This window comes from Macaca mulatta, chromosome 4 (genome assembly GCF_049350105.2).
Source record: "Macaca mulatta isolate MMU2019108-1 chromosome 4, T2T-MMU8v2.0, whole genome shotgun sequence".
Taxonomy (NCBI): Eukaryota; Metazoa; Chordata; class Mammalia; order Primates; family Cercopithecidae; genus Macaca; species Macaca mulatta.
The window spans coordinates 41,998,798-42,019,604 of NC_133409.1; the positions used below are offsets into that span (position 1 = coordinate 41,998,798).

The window sequence follows — 20,807 nt, forward strand, 5'->3', positions numbered from 1 at the left end:
TGTCGTAAACTTAAAATCTTAAAGTAGAGGATGCAGAAATACCTTTTATCTTTGTCACAGCTACTCTCATGGGATTTGCCCTTATCTAGTAAGTGTCTTAACTTTGGTGTGGCTGATGGGCTTTTTTGATCCTTATGTTTATTAGCACAGAGATTTCCACAGGCAGATACTTCTCTTTCTTCCCCTTCCCCTTAAAAAAAGGTCAGCCAAAGTAAATAGATAGTATAGTTGAATATGTACTCTGCCTCACAAACCTTTCGTTTCAACTTTACCTAGTCCCCCTTACCAACAAAAAAAGGTCAGTCAGAGTAAACAGATAAGAAATGTGGCTGAATATGAGCTGCCATGCAGCTTCAGATGATCATTTTACCTCATCTTTTAAGATAGTTGTTTTTAATTCCTCTACTGTTGTTCATCAAACCACAAGAAATCATGTGGCTAATGATATGATGCTGATTGTTAACATTAGCAGGAACTACAGTTAAATTCTTAGGATGATCAGAGATTTTTAAAATGTTCTGTGCCTTCAGATATCTTGGCTAGAAATGTCTTTGTAACCCTATCGCCGTTTCTCACTTTGTGAGACAGGTTCACCACACCTCACCAATGACTTTAGAAAAGCATCTTAATAGTCGTCTTTGGTTTCCTTTTAAGAACGGGAATATTTGCATTCCCCGATGTGTGTAATCCTTGCAAGGATATTTTAGTACTGAATTTATTCTGTGTTAATAAAGCACATTGCCTGACAGGGTAGGACTTCTCTGTTTTATTGTTTTGTCCCTGACTCCTGGGATGTGGATATACTAAGTACATGTTTATACATGTAAGTGAATTTGAATTAAATGAAAAATTGTGATATCCTTTGGTCACTCTGACTGTAGAAGCTCAAACACTTGTGTTTTAATATGGTTTCCGCTTTAAATATTTCTGAAGCAGTCATTAATAAAAACAATTTAAGGTGAAAAGTCCTGTTGGAATGCAAAATCTTTTCCAAGGAGAAAACTTGCTGTTCAATTGTAGTTAAGTCAGCACTAACTAACTAATAGAATGTTAGTATTTAGCACATTTGGAACCATCGTATTTCCTGATTGTTAACTAAAGTGACAGATAAACATTTTTATTTTTTTCTTCAAATCAATTGTAATATGCAATATACTGACAAATCTCTAAGCTTCCTATACCTTTGGGTTAAGATACATATTTGTATATATGAAGCAATAACTCCCAAGTTTGTTGATATGTTAGTTTTTTAATATGTCCCAAAAGAGTTTTTCCATTTGACTTATTTAAATTAGAAAATGCTTGTGTTAATTACTATCATACTGGAAAGATCTTTTCATGAAGTGAAGTATACTTTTGTAAGTTAAGTACCAGAAGAAAATGAAAATAATTTCCTATAAAATGAAACAACATACATTAATTGGAAAGAAACTTGTAAGACTTTTGATTTTAAATAGCTTGCTTTATAACTGCAGAGCATTTTCAGAATTATTTGTTACTAACATTTTTCTTTAAGAATCAAACCAGATCCATGTCTAATTCATAACCGAATGCAAGCACATGAATAAATAGATAAATCTAAAAGGAGCGAGGAATGTTAAGCCTTAGCTTAATGCAGTGTAAGTCACTGCTTTGAACTTTGAATTCTGCTGATTAGTTCCTACAGAAAATTTATGGACTTTGTCAGTTAATTTGCGTCATATTTTTAAAAAATCCTATTGTGCGGTTTCAGTAAGGCAACTGAGTAGATTTTGTTGCATGTATTTGTATTTTTAAATGTAGATATTGCTTTTTCTCATTTTTCAGAGTAGGAAGTCAAAAGATAATATCTGAAAATGACAAAATAAATGAGCTCCATGAGCATATTATTTAGAAATACAGAGTAAAATATCAGAAGAAGCAACTAAAAGAATTTAGAGTGATTGCCTCTGAGGTGAAAGATTGAGAAAGTACAGCAGGAAGCTGCTGTTTTCTGTTATAAACCTTGTAGAATTAGTTGACTCGAATCTGTGCAATTATAGTTTTTAAGAAAAGGATAATTGAGCAGAAAACCTGTCTTTCCCTCTCTCCGTTATTTGCACACATAGTAAGCCTATTTACTTAGACCAACTGGGTACTGCCAGTCAGCTGGTAGTAGTTTACACAGTTCCCAGAGAGCACAAGGATGAATAATGCACCCTTTGAGGCCTGTCCGGAAACCCTAGAGTGTGGCAACACTAAATATTCTAAAATGGAATTCTTAGAGATTGGACTTAATGGAACGAACCATATGGAGAATAAAAGACTGTAATTATTCATCTATTTTCATCCTAAATAAAATTCAGCAGAGTCCCTTATCTTTCTCGACTATATTATTTACAGTATGTGTGTCTGTGCGCACATGTGTAAAACAGAAACCATCGTTAGATAGCTTAAATATAAACGGGGAAGTATTTCTCAGACGGTGGGGTCCCTCAGAGCCCAAAGGCAGGAGCACTGTGCGCAGTGCGGCCTGTGGAAGGCACTGAAACTGTACAGCTGACTTTGTCATTCCTCCTCGTCCTGCAGGCTGGTTTTTTTTTTCTTTTTTTTTTCCTCAGGCTTGCATGTCCATTTACAAGAAAAGGAACAGAGTTATTTGGTCTGCTCTGTCTCTGTTTTTTTCTCTCTTTGTCGGTGTCTGTCTTCTCCCCCTCCACACCCCCATCACTGTGTCCACCGTCTGCTGAGGAGAGAGTTGTTAAATAAAGGAGATCGTCGTGAGCAATGCGGACATTCCATTACATGACGGCCTGAGTGGGTTTATTCATAAATGCTTAGCTGCAGAGATGAGGACATTAAGTATTTCATGGTAATGTTGCTAATAAATGACCAAAGCATAGGCAGCTGCTGTAAGCTTAATGATTGTCAACATTTAGGTATGGGGTGAAGTGCTAAAGCAACGCTGTGTGGTCACATTATCCATCAGTGAAATGCTCTTTTGCTCTAGGTGGCCACATTTTGGTGCTGCCAGTTACTCTTCAGATGTACACAGACTATTCTTATTCCTAAGATAGTGATACTATTTCATGAGTAGAGTTCTTCCAGTTTTCTTTCTTTTTTAGTCAAGTATTTATTTGAAACTGTATTGCAAAAGTCATTTCATGATTCTTTGATTTGTACCAGTAAGCAATACACAAACCACAGAGGAGTTTTGGCTCTTTTCCTTTATCTCCTCTTACTGAGATGTGGCATTCTTCAGAAAGTCATCCTGCATCCCTGTGGATCTCTGCCATAAATACTCTCAGAGCAGGCCTTCCATCAGCCTGATCATTTTCATTAATTTGTCCAAGTACCCTAGGCTTTGTGGTATGTGGTTCCCAGGCTTAATGTTTATTGTGATGAAGTAAAGTCTGCTCCTCTAAAATATTGATCCGATTAGAGTTTTAGATGAAATATTGTGATGGACTCATTTTGAGAGGGAAGCTTAAGTCTGGAATTTTATCATATGTAGCCTTCAAAGTTTGTAAATGTGGGGTTTCTGGATATTAGTGATTGAGCATTCCGAGACAGCTTTGAAAATTGTTCAGTAATTTTTCGCAATTGATCATGTATTCTTCATTTAGCAGGTAGTTAGGTTTTTTTTCTGTTTTAAACTTTATTTTTGTTATTAGTTTAAGTTAGTATAAGTTCCAAAACCAAAAAACAATTTTTAATCAAATCATGCAAATAAATGAATGTTATCATTAATAATTTTTTTTTTTTTTTTTTGAGACAGAGTCTCACTCTGTTGCCAGGCTGGAGTGCAGTGGCACAATCTCAGCTCACTGCAACCTCCGCCTCCCGGGTTCAAGTGATTCTCCTGCCTCGACCTCCCGAGTAGCTGGGACTACATGCGCCTGCCACCACCCCCAGCTAATTTTTGTATTTTTAGTAGAGACCTGGGTTTCACCATGCTGGCCAGGATGGTCTCGATCTCTTGACCTCGTGATCCACCCGCCTTGGCCTCTCAAAGTGCTGGGGTTATAGGCGTGAGCCACCGCGTCCGTCCCAATAAATATTTTTCAGTGATTGAATAGCTTAACTCTATAAAACTGTTTTGCTAGCCAACAACTTCTTTTTTTTTTTTTTTTTTTTTTGAGACAGAGTCTCACTCTGTTGCTAAGGCTCACTGCAGGTCACAGTTCTCTGCAGCCTCTACCTCCTGGGTTCAAACGATCCTCCTGCCTCAGCCTCCCAAGTAGCTGGGACTGTAGGCATCCACCACCATCCATGCCTGGCTAATTTTTGTATTTTTGGTAGACAGGGTTTTGTCATGTTGCTCAGGCTGGGCTTGAACTCCTGACCTCAAGTGATCCACCTGCCTTACCCTCCCAAAGTATTGGGATTACAGGCATGAGCTACCATGCCCTACCACTTCTGTTGTTTAATCCCTTCCAAAAGTGATACAGATCATAAAGAAATAGGCCCGTGAGTCCATATGTTCTATAGTGGGTTCACTGCAAAAGAATGGAAATCTGAGTGGTTACAGAAAGAGAGGTGAGTGATACATAAGTTAGAAAGAGACAGCACAGTAGACTAGAGGATGCAGTACGTGCATGTAAAAAATATTAGAAGGGAGAAAATAAAATTTCTGAAGTCCTTGCCATGGTAGTTCAGATGTATTCTGGCTCATAATTTCCTTAGGGTTTTGATTCTAAGTGGCTGACTAATGGGCTCTTGGCATGCATGGGCTTTGGCTTATGAAATTCTTTCTGTTGTTTGAAGAGTTTGGGGGATACTTGACTTGGTCCAGGCCTATTTGAACTTTCAGGGTGTTAATCAAAACTGCCTGAAGAATTCCAGATCCTGCCCACCTATATTTAAAATTTTCTGGCATGACCCAGGCATAGAGAAAAAAATGTATGGTGCCATTTTTTTAGTAGAAAAAGTACTAGACATGATGTCAGGAGGGTCTGTGTTTTGGGGCTGCCATTTATTAGCTCTATAACCATGGATTGCTTAATTTCCTGGACCATATTGTCTTCACCTTTGAAATGAGAATAATTATACCCATTGTATATTTATTTGCTCATTCATTCATTGAGTGTCCATAAATTCTTTGGTTGACCGTGTGTCAGACATATTTATACATGCAAGAGATACAAAGAAGAATAGGACACTGTCCCTGAATTCAAGGAGCTTATTGCCTATTAAAGGAGGAGAGATTTGTATTAAGAAATAAATAAATGCATGGAAGTATTATGAGTATTATGAATGAAGCAAGAAACATGAGAATCTTTTTTTATGTCTTCTGTTCCATTAATCACCAGGTTGTATTAATTCTTCTGCCTAAATAAATCTCCAGTCCATCAGCTTTTCTTCATCATCACAGTCAGTACCTTAAGTCCAAGCTGCTATGATCTCTTTTTGGACCACTGATCTTCCCCTACCCACTCAAGCCCTCAAGTCCATTCTTCTCACTGTGGCCAGAGACACCTTTGAAGGCAAAGCTGACCATAGACAAGATGTTAACAGTAGGAGAACCTGGCTGTTGAGGTGTATGGGACCCCTCCTTTACTATCTTCACAAGTTATCTGTAAATTTAGAACTTTTCTAAATGAAAAATGTTTATTAAAATGCTTTAAAATAAACTGACCACACAAATTTAAGTTGCTGCTTAAAATCCTTCAGTGGTTTTTTTTTTCTTTCTTTTCTGAAAGAGAAAATCCCAAATTCTTCGAATGACCTACAAGACCTGTTTGACCTGGCCCTGTTTATGTCCTGGAACATTCTTCCCTTTCCCTGTGCCAGCCTCATGGGCCTGCCTGGTCACACACTGTCAGGCTCCTTGCAGACAAGGGACAAGCTGCTCTTCTGTTCTCTCCCAGGCTAACTCCTCAACCTTCAGATTTGCAGTTCAGATGTCACTTCCTCAGGACATCCTCTTAAGTCATCCTGCATTGTCTTTTTGGGGCACTTGTCAGTTGTCATTACATTTGTGTTTTGGTGATTTTTAAAAACATGTCAGTTGATCTCACTGAACTATGAGCTGCACAGGAGGGCTCAGGCCATGTCTGTCTTGCATATGGTGCTTACCACCTACCTGGCACATGGAAGGACTAATAAATTGTTGAATGAATGAGTAACTAAATGAGGTGAAAGTAAGTGTAGTTACATTTTTGCTACTTGCTCTAGAGACTACTGTGCCCAAGTACTGCAAATGGAGGGGAGTATAATAGTGCAATTTGCTTAAAATTATAAAAACACAACAAAAATTAATGTACATGTAAGGCATTGAAAAATAGCCAGAACATTGTCCCTTTCTCATAGTAAGGAAAGACTTATAAGTAATTTGTGACTAACTCATAAGTTGAGTACAGAAAAGGAAAAGAAAGAACTTTAAAAAAATATTTTAAACCTTCTGCTGAATTCATCTGTTGGCTAAATTTCAAGTGTTAGTATAGAGATTTCAAATTACATTTGGTTAAAGTAGGAAGTAAGTAATTTCAGCTTAATCGTTGAAATGATTTTGACATTTTATTTAATACAGACTATGAGGAGCCATGCGTAGTGGTACCCACCTGTAGTCCCAGCTGTTTGGGAGGCTGGGGTAGGGAGATTGCTTGAGGCCAGGAGTTTGAGGCTGCCAGGGACCTATGATTTCACTGTCTCCAAAAAAAGTAATAATAGGTTGGGAGCGGTGGCTCACGCCTCTAATCCCAGCACTTTGGGAGGCCGAGGCGGGCAGGAGTTCGAGACCAGCCTGACCAACATAGTGAAACCCCGTCTCTACTAAAAATACAAAAATTAGCTGAGCGTAGTGGCATGCGCCTGTAATCTCAGCTACTCAGGAGGCAAAGGCAGGAGAATCACTTGAACCCAGGAGGCGGAGGTTGCAGTGAGCTGAGATCGCGCCGCTGCACTCCAGCCTGGGGGCCAGAGCGAGACTCCATCTCAAAAAAAAAAAAAAGTAATAATAAAATGTTTAAAGAAGAGATGTAATATAGTGCTGTATACTTGCATTGTTCAAGAATTGTGGAACCAAAAAGCAAAAAATAACCAAGACATTATGACATAACGATTTAAATGAAAAATGTTCCTACAGTTCAGTAATATTTTTAATCATTGAAGACTTATTCAGTATATTTACTTCCCATGAGGGAGATTAAATAGTCAATGATTTCATCAGCAAAGAGACAAAAAGGCACCAAGTAGTATATGTGCTGGATCAAAACAAACATTTCACTTCAGAATAATGTGCCTTATTTGACCACTTAATGATATATTATAGTATGACTTCTCCCAGCAAAAAGGAGCCCATTTTACTTACGCGATATACGCATGAAGGCCCTTGGATATATAGCACTTATGGGGTGCTTGAATCCAGAAGAAGGTTGCAAGGAGAGACCATGCCCACTCCCTTAATTGCAAACTTGAGAAAACTTGGAGAAACACCCGCTTTCTTCCTGTTAGCTCCTCCTCCTTTCAACTCACTCTTTCCAGGTGAAACTTGAATAGAGATACATAGAAAAACTCTGGAAGTATACTCATGAAACTATTAACAGTGGTTGCTAATTAGAGAGTGAGAATGGGGAAAGAAATACATATATTTATTTTGTTATTAAAAAACCATTAGCAATTGAATAATAAATTATAGTGTATTTACATACAGTTTAGCATTTGGTTTTCTCAACTTAGTTTGTATAATTTACCGTATTTAACAATATTTTTGATATTTCACTACTGAAAATTATTGTTAAATTTTGCATATTAATATTGATTGAAAAAATGTTCCTGACTCCTGATCCCCTTGCGGTGAAGAAATCTGAAGCTTAGGTTGTCTCTGTTTAGCAAATCCTCTCAAGGCAAAAGCTGGCTTCCTTGTTCCATTTACTGCTCAGGGTTCCAGTCGTTCCTTGGTTTTTACTGTTTACTTTACTTGGTTTTTACACTATTAGTGTTCCTCACTAATGCTTTAATGAAGTTTTAATGGTGGTGGTTTGTTTTTATGTTTCCTCCAGGGTTTTTAGTTGTTTTTAAAATGTTGATCTAGAAACCAGGTCAGCCATTCTGTTGGAAATGAACCTCTCTTAGTTTTTGTACCATAATGTATACACTTGGTGTGTTACATAATTTCTACCAGAGCTGTGAAATGGTATAATGAAGTGTCTTTATGCCATTCAGTAGACTAACCCTCCCTTCACCAAAGAAGAGTTTCAGCATGTATTTTCTTTGATGAATTCTTTGCAAGATGCAGATAAATACTGGATCGTTTTTCCCAGGTTAAAATTATGTCTGTGATTCTGTGGTGTAGAACTCTGTGAGGCTTTGACTACCCATTAGCTGTATATTAGAGCAAATTCAGATGGACTTTTGAATAGAATCACAGTTCTCCTGAAAGTGTGACTTGCCTCATCACACTTTCAGACTGAAGTTGGATAGCTGCACCCAGGTGTCTTTGTAAGGCATCTTAATTTTCATAAGGCCCACCTTATCTCAGTGCAGCTTTGTCCTAAGCTGGCTCAAAACAACAGAAACTGCATTCCAGGAATTTATCAGGAGAGTATAAAATTCTCGTTGCTTTGTATTATCCTTATGTTCTAGAAGAAACCAATTTTTATGGTTTACATAAAGAATATTTAGTCTATCCATTCTGCTGAAATAAAATCTAAATTTCAAATGAAGTCAGAGAGTTAAATACCTGGATGACGTCAAATTGACTTTCCCTTAGACCCATTCTTTTAAACTGCCCTTTAGGGTGATGCCATTCACTCATAAGCAGCAGCTGGCAAAGCATCTGTATGTTTCCTCACAGATGCTGAGGATGTTCTTATTACATAAATGTTGGGTTTCTTGTCACTGAACTCCCAAGGGAGAATTTCCTTCTGAGCTTTCCAGGAACAATTTGGCTGTGGACACCAAGCATTTGGGTCTTGATTGTCTCCCTGTTTTCTTTGGCTGCTAGAAAGCTTAGCATCTTGAGGTCCTTCCCTGTCAAGGACATAGAACTTCATGGAATGTACCAATCTCATTGCAGATGCCATCTTACTTCCCTACCCTTAATTTTCCTTTAACTCATTTTTTGCCATATTAAATGCCTATTTTTAAATCATTTTGAGTATTTTTTGGAACATGGTAGCCACATGCAAAATCATTTGATTATTGTTTCAAATAATGCAAATTAGTGAATAACCATGTTTTAGAAATGAAATTATAAAATTATATGTTTACTTTTGCTTCTCTAAACATTATCGAGATCCAGAAAATTAGATTTTGATATAATTCACTGTCTCTAGAATTCAAAGAAACAAATATGCAAAGACAGTGGAGACCACTATTAGGATTTCTGAGAATGTGTACAGCTTGTTCCCTCATTTGGTTGAACAGACAAATTTTCAAAAGTAAAGTCACTCTCCTCAAATATTTTGTAGATTTCAGTAATCTGATAAATAAGCTATTTATTCATTGTTTCTTTGGTACCCACACAGTGGATTATCCATAGCAACAACCCTTTTCAAAGCTTAATAGAGCCAACTCTGTATTTATTAGGGAAATAATACTGCCAGGTTAAACAAACTATGGCTCTTGGTTCTGTGAATTTACTCTCTTTCAACGGGATCTGTTAAACCTTCAGTGTGCCATGTTGTAGATCATTAGAGAAGCTGAATTAGGATATGACTCTATGATCCTGAAAGTGCCATTTTTATAGTGTGTTTAGAGTCAAATAAAAAAGATGATGAGCAAATAAAGCATTCGAAATAAAGTACTATGTTACGTATTGAAAACAGGGCCAAATTCTTGTCTGCACAGTACAAATGAGAGCTTGATTATGGTAAATATTACACTTTCAGTCTATGGAGGTTAAGTAGAATACATAATATTGGCTCAGGAAAATACATTTCTGTTTTTCTTGATTCTAGGAATTATATTGATGTGGAATCTGTAAGAAAGGCTATGCCTCAAAAAAGAAAAAAGATAATTTCAGAATTACAGAGATTTTCATAAGAGAACAGATTTTTTTCAAAGAATTCTAATTGCTATTGAAATTCAAATTAAGCCTAAGATCTTTCATGTCACTTGTTGAGAAATGAAGTCGTATTTAAAATCACAATTTGTTAGCGTTCATTTAATTCAGTATCCTTATTTTACAGCCATGAATGCTTTTAGAAATTGCTACAAAAGCATACTGACTATCATCTCATGCCCTTGTGCAATATAAAAACATATTTTAAATTAAAACTTGTTAAGCTTCTGTCCTACCAGGTATACTAATGGGAGTAGAATAATCTTTTATAAGGGTAGATTGATGAATAATTAGGTTTTTTTTCTATATAATAGAATGGAGTACATTTTTTTTTTCTTATAGGATTTTTTATGTGGGGCTTAATAGTGGGGTTCTGTATTTATGAATTGGTTGAGCCTGTTTGGATAAAATCTTTGCTATGTCAAATATCTATTTTTTCTTAATATAAGTTTTTTGGTAGTTTTAGCATTTAAATTATTCCCTTTTGTTTATCTTCATAGATTCTGGAACTTTTCAAAGCCTGACTTTCTCCTTGAAACAGTGGAGCATCATACAGAGTTTACTTGTGGTTTAGACTTCAGTCTTCAGAGCCCCACTCAGGTAACAGATACAATCTCATGATATTCTCTTCTGCCCAAGTTCACAGCCAACTCTGTGTGGCATGCGTTGCTTTTATGAATAACGTTGTTGCCATTTTAGCTATATAAGTTTGTGTGTTTGAGCATTAAACTACTAGGGAATAAGAGGTATCAAGAAAGTTCCCATACCTTTCTCCTCTTGAAAGATTGATTTCTGTGAGAGAAAAAGGAACCTTCCCAGGAGGTATTATCCTAACATTTTGAAGACTTTCTCTAGGCCTCTCCCATCAGAAAAGTGACAAGAGAAAGATGGAATACGGCAGGATTGTTGCCACAGGTTGGCAGGAGTCAGGAGCATGTGGTCCTGACTCAGCCGTCCCACTAGGCAGTTGAGACCATGGGCAGGCAGGTCACTACCCTCTCAGGACTGTCGCCCTTGTCTCCACACCACGTGTCGAACGGGAGCCTTCAGATGGAGAACAAGTAGAGGAGAATGTCTACTATTTAAGTTAATAAACAATATATTTCTCCCTTTTTGTTCTCTTGAGGACTTGAGAGTAGACACTTTGCACTTTAAATATCCCTCAGGTTTTTTTTTTTTTAAAAAGCTTTTTCATTTTAGAAATTGTAAAGTCAAGTCAGAAACACTACAGTATGTTGAGTGATAAGGCCCTTTAAATACAGACTATGTTAAAGAACCAGCATATCAGTGAAACACAACATTTGGAAATTCTAGAGCATGACTGTGGAATTGTGCTTTTATGATAACTTTCATAAGTTAAACAAAAAGAAAATCCCACTTCACATTAATGTGTTCTGAAATTTAAATAAATATATAAGTTTTTCTTTTTTGGGGGGGTGCGGTAGGCAGAGTTTCACACTGTCACCCAGGCTGGAGTGCAGTGGTGCAATCTTGGCTCACTGCAACCTCGACCTCCCAGGTTCAAACAATTATCCCACCTCAGCCTCCTGAGTATCTGAAATTAAAGGCATGCACCACCACACCCAACTAATTTTTAACTCCAGCCCAGGCTGGAGCACAGTGGTACAATCTTGGCTCACTGCAACCTTCGCCTCCTGGGTTCAAGTGATTCTCCTGCCTCAGCCTCCCCAGTAGCTGGGATTACAGGCATATGTCACTGTACCCAGCTAACTTTTTATATTTTTAGTAGAGATGGGGTTTCGCCATGTTGACCATGGCCAGGCTGGTCTCAAACTGCTAACCTCAAGTGATCCACCTGCTTTGGCCTCCCAAAGTGCTAGGATTACAGGCATGAACCACTGTGCCTGGCCTAATCTTTGTATTTTTAGTAGAGATGGGGTTTCACCATGTTAGCCAGGCTGGTCTCAAACTCCTGACCTCAAGTGATTCACCCTTCTCAGCCTCTCAAAGTGCTGGGATTACAGGCATGAGCTCTCGGCCTGTGAGTTTTTCATTTTAGGAATTAAAGATGTAATTCTGAGTTTAAAAGATTTTCATTCGGTATTAGAAAGTTCCCATTAACATTAGAAATAATCATTTATTTATTTATTTATTTATTTTTTTGAGACGGAGTCTTGCTGTGTCGCCCAGGCTGGAGTGCAGTGGCCGGATCTCAGCTCATTGCAAGCTCCGCCTCCCGGGTTTTTACGCCATTCTCCTGCCTCAGCCTCCCGAGTAGCTGGGACTACAGGCGCCCACCACCTCGCCCGGCTAGTTTTTTTTGTATTTTTTAGTAGAGACGGGGTTTCACCGTGTTAGCCAGGATGGTCTCGAACTCCTGACGTCGTGATCCGCCCGTCTCGGCCTCCCAAAGTGCTGGGATTACAGGCTTGAGCCACCGCGCCCGGCCAGAAATAATCATTTAAAATGACTTAATGTCATACAAGAAGAGAAAAACCTGAAATAGTGATGAGTGAAATGGCATTATTTTCAGCATAAATATAATATGTTTCAGATGAACTAGTCCTTTTCTGATACATTTTTTATGGATGGTTTTTAGTAAGATGATTGTACCTGTTTTCTGTTTTAGTCTTAAAAAGTTATAGTGTACATACTGAAACATGGCACCCCCAAACAAAGGATCCTAAGTAAATATTCATTAAATCCTCATCCTTACGTATTTCTATTACCTGTCCTCTGTGAGCCCAGACTGGAACCTGTGGCAGTAGCTGCAGCGCCCTTTTCCTCAGCTGTGGTGCTTCCTCGCCCGGGTCTGAAGAATACCAAATGTTTTCTAAATCCTCCACACATAGTAGACCTACCTTATTAAAAGCAACTTTGTGATGAGAGGACTTAATCAGAGGACATACGTCCCTAAGTAATAGATTTTATTCAAATTAAGATGGTGATCTCATCCAGTATTTTATTTTTTTAATGTATCTAACATTAATACATTTTAAACACAAACATTTGAGTTGTGTATATTATTAATTTATATATATTTAAATGATAATTTGTAGTATTTTAATTATTTTTATATACAGAAAACTCAACAGTGTACATTTAATCCAGTTTAGTGGTAGGTTCTTTAGCCTTTGCCTTTTCCAGCTTGGCAGTGTGAGCCACAGACTTGGGACCAAGGACATTGACCCCTCGGTGACGGCAGATCTCATCATATCTGTCATTGCAATTGGTCCTGATAGCTTCCACCATCCTAACCGAAGCCCTTTTGTCTTCTGAGTTAATCTGTGTGAAGGTGACGGTGGTGCGGGTCATCCTGTGGACCAGTCTTGCCCTTTCCTTGACAGCGCAGTCAGGGACCCCCATTTTATGAGACAGGACAGGCAGGAAGACAGTCAGCTCAATGGGATCCACGTCATGTGCAGTCACCACCAGCTAAGCCGCCTTCTTCTCCACTAAGGTGGTGACGGTGTTAACCCCAGCTTGAAGGACAGGTGGTCTCTTAGTGGGGACTTTGCCCTTTGCAGCAGCTTTGCCAGCAGCTTTCTTCTCAGCCTGAGCCGAGTCTCTGCTTCTTCTCTTGCTTAGTCTCTGGTCTGTATTGTGGGCCAGCTTATGTCGTTAAGCAGCTGTTTGGTGGTCCCAGGGCCTGGGTGAACTAGTTCATCACAGGAGGCACTTCTAGGCTCCTGCAGAGGGTAGCTCTTTGCTGCTGCAGCCTGACATAGTGGGGCCATTTCACAAAATGGGTGAGGTCCCTTTGGGGCTGGATGTCCTGTCCAGTGTTAGAATTCTTAGGCCTTTTCTCAAACAGGTGATTCATCACTTTCTTGGCCTATTGCTTCAAGACAGCAGGGACTGGGGCCACCGTCTTGCCCTTGGTCTTCTTTCAGCATCTTGGGCGACTGGAGGAGAGAGATAATTTGTATTTTTGCAGGCCACATCAAACTCCTTTCTAGGGGAGATATGAATCAAGGTCTACGTGTATCTCCAGATTTTTCCCTTCACTTATTTTGTCTGTTATAACGAACAACTCCCAGGACTTAGTGGCCTAAAACAACAATTTTATTTGCGCACAATTCTGTGAGTCAGCAATTTGGAACAGGCTTACCCTAGCAGTTCTTCTTTTGGTCTTTCCTGTGGCCACCCATGTGGTTCCAGCCATCTGGTGGCTTAACTAGGGCTGGGTAGTCTTAGGCCTTGTTCAGTGTGTCTGGTGGGTAGTGCTGGTTGTCTTCCAGGCCGTGTGTCTCTAGGTGTGCCCAGGTCTCTGCATTTAACAGTTGTGTGTTTCCAAGAGGGCAAGAGCAAAAGCCGTAAGTCATCTTGAGAACTGGACTTGGAAGCCACACAGCATTCCCTCTGTTGCAAAGCAAGTTGCGAGGCCAGCCCAGATTCAAAGAGTGGGAAATAGACTCTACCGCTTGATGGGAGGGCCTGTGAAGAACTGATAGTCACTTAAAATCTGCCACACTAACCTTTGTTGGTATAGTAGGTGGTTTAAGTTTTGTTTGTTTGTTTGTTTGTTTTGAGACGAAGTTTTGCTCTTGTTGCCCAAGCTGGAGTGCAATGGCACGATCTCCGCTCACTGCCACCTCCACCTCCTGGGTTCAAGCAGTTATCCTGCATCAGCCTCCCGACTAGCTGGGATTACAGGCATGTGCCACCATGCCCAGCTAATTTTGTATTTTTAGTAGAGATAGGGTTTCGCCATGTTGACCAGGCTGGTCACAACCTCCTGACCTGAGGTGATCCGCCCACCTCGGCCTCCCAAAGTGCTATGATTACAGGCGTGAGCCACTGTGCCCAGCCAAGTTATTTTTAACATACTATATTTATCCTTTAGTCTCATAATGTGTCAGATTTACAGATTGTAAGTTAATTTTGCTCTTTGATCATATTTTATTCCCTTAGAAAGTATCTTTCTGTCACCTCTTAGTATCTTTCCATCTGCTTTCATATACCTATTGTCTCTTGTGATCTTAGCAGCTGTAGGACCTTGCTGATGTTACTTTAAGGCTCTGTGTTTTCATATATTCTCAGTCTTAAAAGAGATTTATCTGAGTTCTTCTGTGTATAATTCTGTTTCTTTTTAGCTTCTCCTTTCTTAGATATCTGAGAAATGAGGTCAAGGGCATTCTTACATTACACCACCTTTCTTCTTAACAGAATGTAAGATCTTGTCTTTAAAAGTTTAAAACTTGACAAGTAAGTGTCTGGGGTCATTCTTTAAGGATAATTGCTGAGAAATGCTCTACGCCCTCTTTTGTTAAGCAGGCTGAAGGCATCGTTTTCTTTGATTTTTTTTTTTTCTAATCATGATTTGTACAGTTCTAACATTTTATCTTTTCTTTCTTATCCTTATTATTTCTAAATTGGATACTCTTTTTCTTTTTGTAAGTTTGTGATTCTAGACCTATAATATACCTATTTATATAATTGGAATTTCTGTATTATCTTTAGAATTCCTGACTTTGTGCTCTACAGTATCAATTCTGCTCTTCCGAATGCTCAGTGATGTTTAGTTTAGTATTTATAAGCTGGATACATGTTTACATGTCTTTATACATTCTTTTTGGGGCATATTTATTATTTTAATCTCTTTTAAAGTAAACGTTATCACTTTCAGATATCACTGCAGTATGTTTAATAAGCTTTAATGTTTTCCTCATGACAAAATTTTGGAAATTACATTTAGAAGAAAGAGAAAAGAGTACCTATAGTCTCTCCACTTAAGAAAGAATTTCTGTTATACCATATTATTATGTTTCTTTTAAAAGTCTGTTTTACCATATTATTATGTTTCTTACAGTTAATTAAATGTAAATTTGTATTTTAAAATGCACATATTTTTAAGTGTACAGCTCAATTAGTTTTCCAGAAGTGACTACCCCTGTATAACCACTATCCACATTGAGATATGGAACATGGCTTGCATTCCAGAAGCCTCATCCCAAATCTGAACCCCTCCTTCTCAATGGTAGCTACCCTTCCAGTCTCTGTGTGTGTATTTTTCAAGTTTTTCAAAGTTTGGTTATACTACATATACAAGTTTACCTTCTGGGACTCCCAAAATGCTTGGTAAACAATCTTTTCTTTCTTTCTCTTTTTTTTTCATAGAGACAGGATCTTGCTATGTTGCCCTGTTTGGTCTAGAACTCCTGAACTCAAGCAGTTCTCCTTCCTCGGCCTCCAACGGACTGGCATTATAGGCATGAGCCACCATGCCCCACCTAACATAATCTTTAATTAGTGAATATCTGAATCTGTCCATGTTAGGAATATGTAGCTCCTATATAATGAGTTTTCTTTAAAATATTAATAGAGTAGAAGTAGTTTTGTATATTTTTGTTTTGTTTCAGTGTAAGATGATTAGATTTGGTTCTAATTTAAACTAGTTCTTTAGATGTATTTTTATTTTTAATTATTATTATTATTTGAGACAGGGTCTCACTGTGTCACCCAGGCTGGAATGCAGTGGTACGTCATGGCTCACTGTAGCCTTAACTTCCTGGGCACAAACGATCCTCCCACCTCAAGCCTCCACCCCCACCCTACCCTACTGAGTAGCTAGGACTACAGGTGTGCACCACTTTTTTATTTTTTTATTTTTTTGTAGAGATGAGGTCTCACTGTGTTGCCCAGGCTGGTCTGGATCTCCTGGGCTCAAGTGATCCTCCCATCTCAGCCTCCCAGAGTACTGGGATTACAGGTATGAGCCACTGTGCCTGGTTAGGTATCATTTAAAAATTCAGCTCTTGTTTTGGTTCAAATCTCTATTTCCATAATCTTTGATATCAGGTTTAATGGTTGACAATAGATAAAAGTATTTAAGAATTCTCTAATGAGTTTGAAAAATTGGATATTAGAAGATGGCAAGCATTATTGGTAGTTAGGATATTTGTGTCCTGTTCACCTTTTATGTCAGGTGATATTTTCTGCGTCTGTCACAGACTAGCTTTAGAGTTAAAAAGAACAAGTGCCAGAAACAGTCAGTGTCCTCAGGCATTAGTCTCTGCTGTTTCCTCATTGATGCTTTCATAATTGTGTAATTTTTTAGCTTACAATGATATAACAAGTCCTCGTTGTTTTCCCCAAGCCATAAAACATTTCCCAGGTCCAGCTCTGTAGGATATCAGTGTGCTCCTTAGATGGATGGTATTAGGCTGTGTCTGCTACCCTCTGCACTGCATAGACACCCTGATATGGTTTGGCTGTGTCCCCATCCAGATCTCACCTTGAATTGTAGCTCCCACAATTCCCACATGTCATGGAAGGAACCCAGAGGGAGGTGATTGAATTATGGGGGCAGGTCTTTCCTGCACTGTTCTCATGATAGTGAATGAGTCTCATGAGATCTGATGGTTCTATAAGGGGGAGTTGCCCTGCACAAGCCCTTTTTTTTTTTTTTTTTTTTCACTGCTGCCATCCATGTAAGACATGACATGCTCCTCCTTGTCTTCTGCCATGATTGTGAGGCCTCCCCAGCCATGTGGAACTGTAAGTCCATAAAACCTCTTTTTCTTCCCATTCTCAGGTATGTCTTTATCAGCAGCGTGAAAATGGACTAATACATACCCCTTGCAATTATAGCATCCCATTACTGTTGACATCTGCCTCTGAGCTTCCATTTCTGAATCACTCACTTTCCTATTCAATTTCCTTTCTCTTGATTATGAAGCATTGCTTCTAAAAACCCACCAAACATACTGACTAGGCACACTTCAAATAGCTTTTTAAAAAAACTTCATTTGGGCTCTTGGTCCTACTCAACTTACCTTTGAAGTCTTTCTGATTTTACCTTTGAAGTCTTTTTGATTTTTTTAGCCCATTCTCCACTGTATCTTTCCTCAACCTTTTTCAGTGTCAGTATCTGGACATTTGACCTTATGTTCTACTTACTGTTAAAAGAAAGTTCCCAGGAATGAGCATCTTCTTCCGTCTCTGTCACCCCAAAATGTTTCCATGTTATCTCTGTTTTTTTCCCCATCCTTCCAGTGGGTTTCTAATTTTCTCACTGGTTCCCTCATCCACACCTTTGCTTCTTCCCTTACCCACTGTTTTTAGATCTTCAATCAGTTCTTCTGTTTTCAAAGCTCTATGGGGCTTACCCCACTGTCCTGTCTCACTATCAGTAAGTTCTATTTCTCTTCTATTATTAAATATCTAGAATTAGTAGATTGACCTCTTGCTTTTAGTTTCTCAGAATCTACACTCTCTTTTAAACCTGTCTTCCTTTCATCATTCAATTGAAGTTAAGCCCAAAAAGATCACCAGTAAACTCCTGAAAACCAAATTAGCCTTTTTTCCGACTTTTTTCTTATTTAGCCATTGAAAAAAATCTTCCTGTCCTATTTTTTCAATGCTATACCATGCTGACCTCTTCTTCCTTACCTCTTTGCTAAATATCTTCATCACCATCCTTCCAAAAGTAGATGTTCTCCAATATTCAATCTTAGCCCTTTTACTTTGGTGCAACTTCTCCTTGAAGCTGTCATATAATTCTATGCTAGGATACTTGCCCTGTGTATCCAGCGGACTTTACTGTGAGATCTGAGTAGATGTCATGCTTTTCCTTCAGTATTCCTAACCTGGTCAATTGATTGCATTTTGGGGCCATACGAGAGATCTGGGAAGTCATCCTAGTTTTCCTGTCTCTTCACACTTCCTAAATTCAACTTGGTATCGAGTTTATGAGTTATTTCTCACCAATATCTCTGAAATCCAGACAATGCCTTTCTATCTCCAGTGCCTTAGATGAGCACTTATTTGTACCTTTACCATGGATTACTGCAACAATCTCAAAGCTAGTCTCTGAGCTGTTTCCATTATCCCATTGATTCTCCATGTTGCCTCTAGAGAGAGGTTTCCATAATGCAAATCTGATTTTGTTAGTGCTTGACCTGAAACACATTAAAGATAGGAGCAAGATGAGAACTGCCACCATCACTACTGTAAATTAACATGGTTCTAAAAATTGTGTGGCCAGTTAGAAATAGGAGAAAACAAAATAGAATATAAATTTTTTAAAGGTAGAACATTTTATTGTCATTTGTAATTCATATGATTGTCAAATTGAATAAGTATTAAATATATCAACTTTAAACCTATTAAAAATAATGAGAGTCCAATAAGAAAGTCAGTTAAAATAAATATATAACATTGAATACCCTACAGATATAACAATTACCAGTTAGAAAATAAAATGGGAAAAATCACTTTTACATGGCAACAGCTGTGTATGTGTGTGCGTGCATGTGTGTGTGTGTATGGGTGTAGGATTCCTAAAGAATAAAAATTAAAAATATACAGGACTCTAGATTAAGAAGATTATGTAACTTTGCTAGGAGACCTTTGAAAAAAGACTGGAATAAATGGACAGACATATCATGTTCCTGCAACAGAATACATTTTTCCTATTGCTGTCCCTTTTTTAAGGCATTTGTCATCCAATACAGATGCTACTATATTTGCCTCCTAACCTGTCTTTCTCTTTTTAGAATTCATGGTTAATCACTCCTGTGATGCTTTTAAACTACTCTGACCATTAACCTCCTGCCATACTATTAAATACTAGTTTTAATTTGCAAATTAATCCAGTTAAATTGTCATTTTTATCACTGTCATCTTTGCTCAGAAACCTTCAAGAGGAAGCCCATTCATGCCCTTCAGTGTAGAGTCTGAACTTTTAATCTTGCTTTCAGGATTCAATATAATCTGTTTTCCTTTTCAATTTTAGTTCTCACCATCCTGTGTAATCCTCTATTGCAGAACAATTACATTTTGTTATTCGTCATATCCCTGTTTTTTACCCCTGTTTCTCTTGTTCTCCTCCACCTCTGCCTATGGAAATTATTTCTGCCTTTTTGACTCCAGAATTAAATTCTTCTCTTCCTTCTCTCCTCCTCTTCTTTTCTTCTCTGCTTCAGTAAATATTTTGTGTCAGCTAAATATCTTGAGTGCCCGGAGACACACAGAGGATTAATGTCAACTACCTGATACGTATATGCTAAATAGCTATTGAATGAATTAATGAAAAGGATTTTTTTAGTTTATTGATCAACTCTTTTCTTGCTTTTGCATGAACTCCATAATGATTATCATGTTCTCTCCTGTAGTCACTTTCTATTGTAAGCTGGTTGAGTAAGTAAAACATGTTTCTTCCTTTAGTCCCAAGTTTAATATACTGCAATATAACGTCTTGGCTGCTTTTTCAAAATGTAGAGTTAACTGTGATTTTTTTTTCATTCTGTCTGTGTCTTTCTGCCTGTTTCTATTATTCATTTTTGCTAAAGAGGCCATGTGTCATAAAGATAATTACAGTAGATTGAACAAGTTTCCCAAGGGCAAAAGCAATTGTCCACGAAATTGAGAAAAAAAAGGGTATAATGATAAATAGGAAATGGAAAACTTCTTAATAAAGTAAAGCTCCTAATGAGTCAGTTGGAATTCTAATTATTAACAATCACATTAAATCATTTGAGATAAGTTACCTTATCAGTTGCATGTGTAAACATTTTAATAAAGTGGAGGGAATTGATACAATTAAGGGATATAAATTCATTTTCTAAATTTTACATGTATTTAAAGGGTCATATTTCCATTTTAATGTTTTCTTCTCTAAAATCCATATTTATGGGACCATTATTATTGAAGATGTTCTATAATACATGTGATTTGATCCACCACTGGTAAATTTTTATTATAGTCTCCTTAGTGAATGCATGTTTCTTTACTATTTTTGGATTTATGTAGCATTTAGTCTGGTATTTTGCACATAGGAAATGCTGAAATACTGGTTTAATATAGTTGTTCTCTGGCGTTCCATGCATGAAGATGTCTTAATGTATATGCCATACATACCAATTAATAGGCTTTATTG

General features: G+C 37.9%; 1 protein-coding gene across 1 annotated transcript in view; it reads left to right on the top strand.

Moving 5' to 3' along the window:
• The window catches only part of PEX7 (peroxisomal biogenesis factor 7), a 93,573-nt gene that overhangs the window by 64,169 nt on the left and 8,597 nt on the right, over positions 1-20,807 (top strand). Inside the window, exon 9 of the mRNA XM_001097630.5 lies at positions 10,465-10,564. Within this exon, the coding sequence (XP_001097630.2) occupies positions 10,465-10,564 (100 nt within the window). The remainder of the gene's footprint in view (positions 1-10,464; positions 10,565-20,807) is intronic.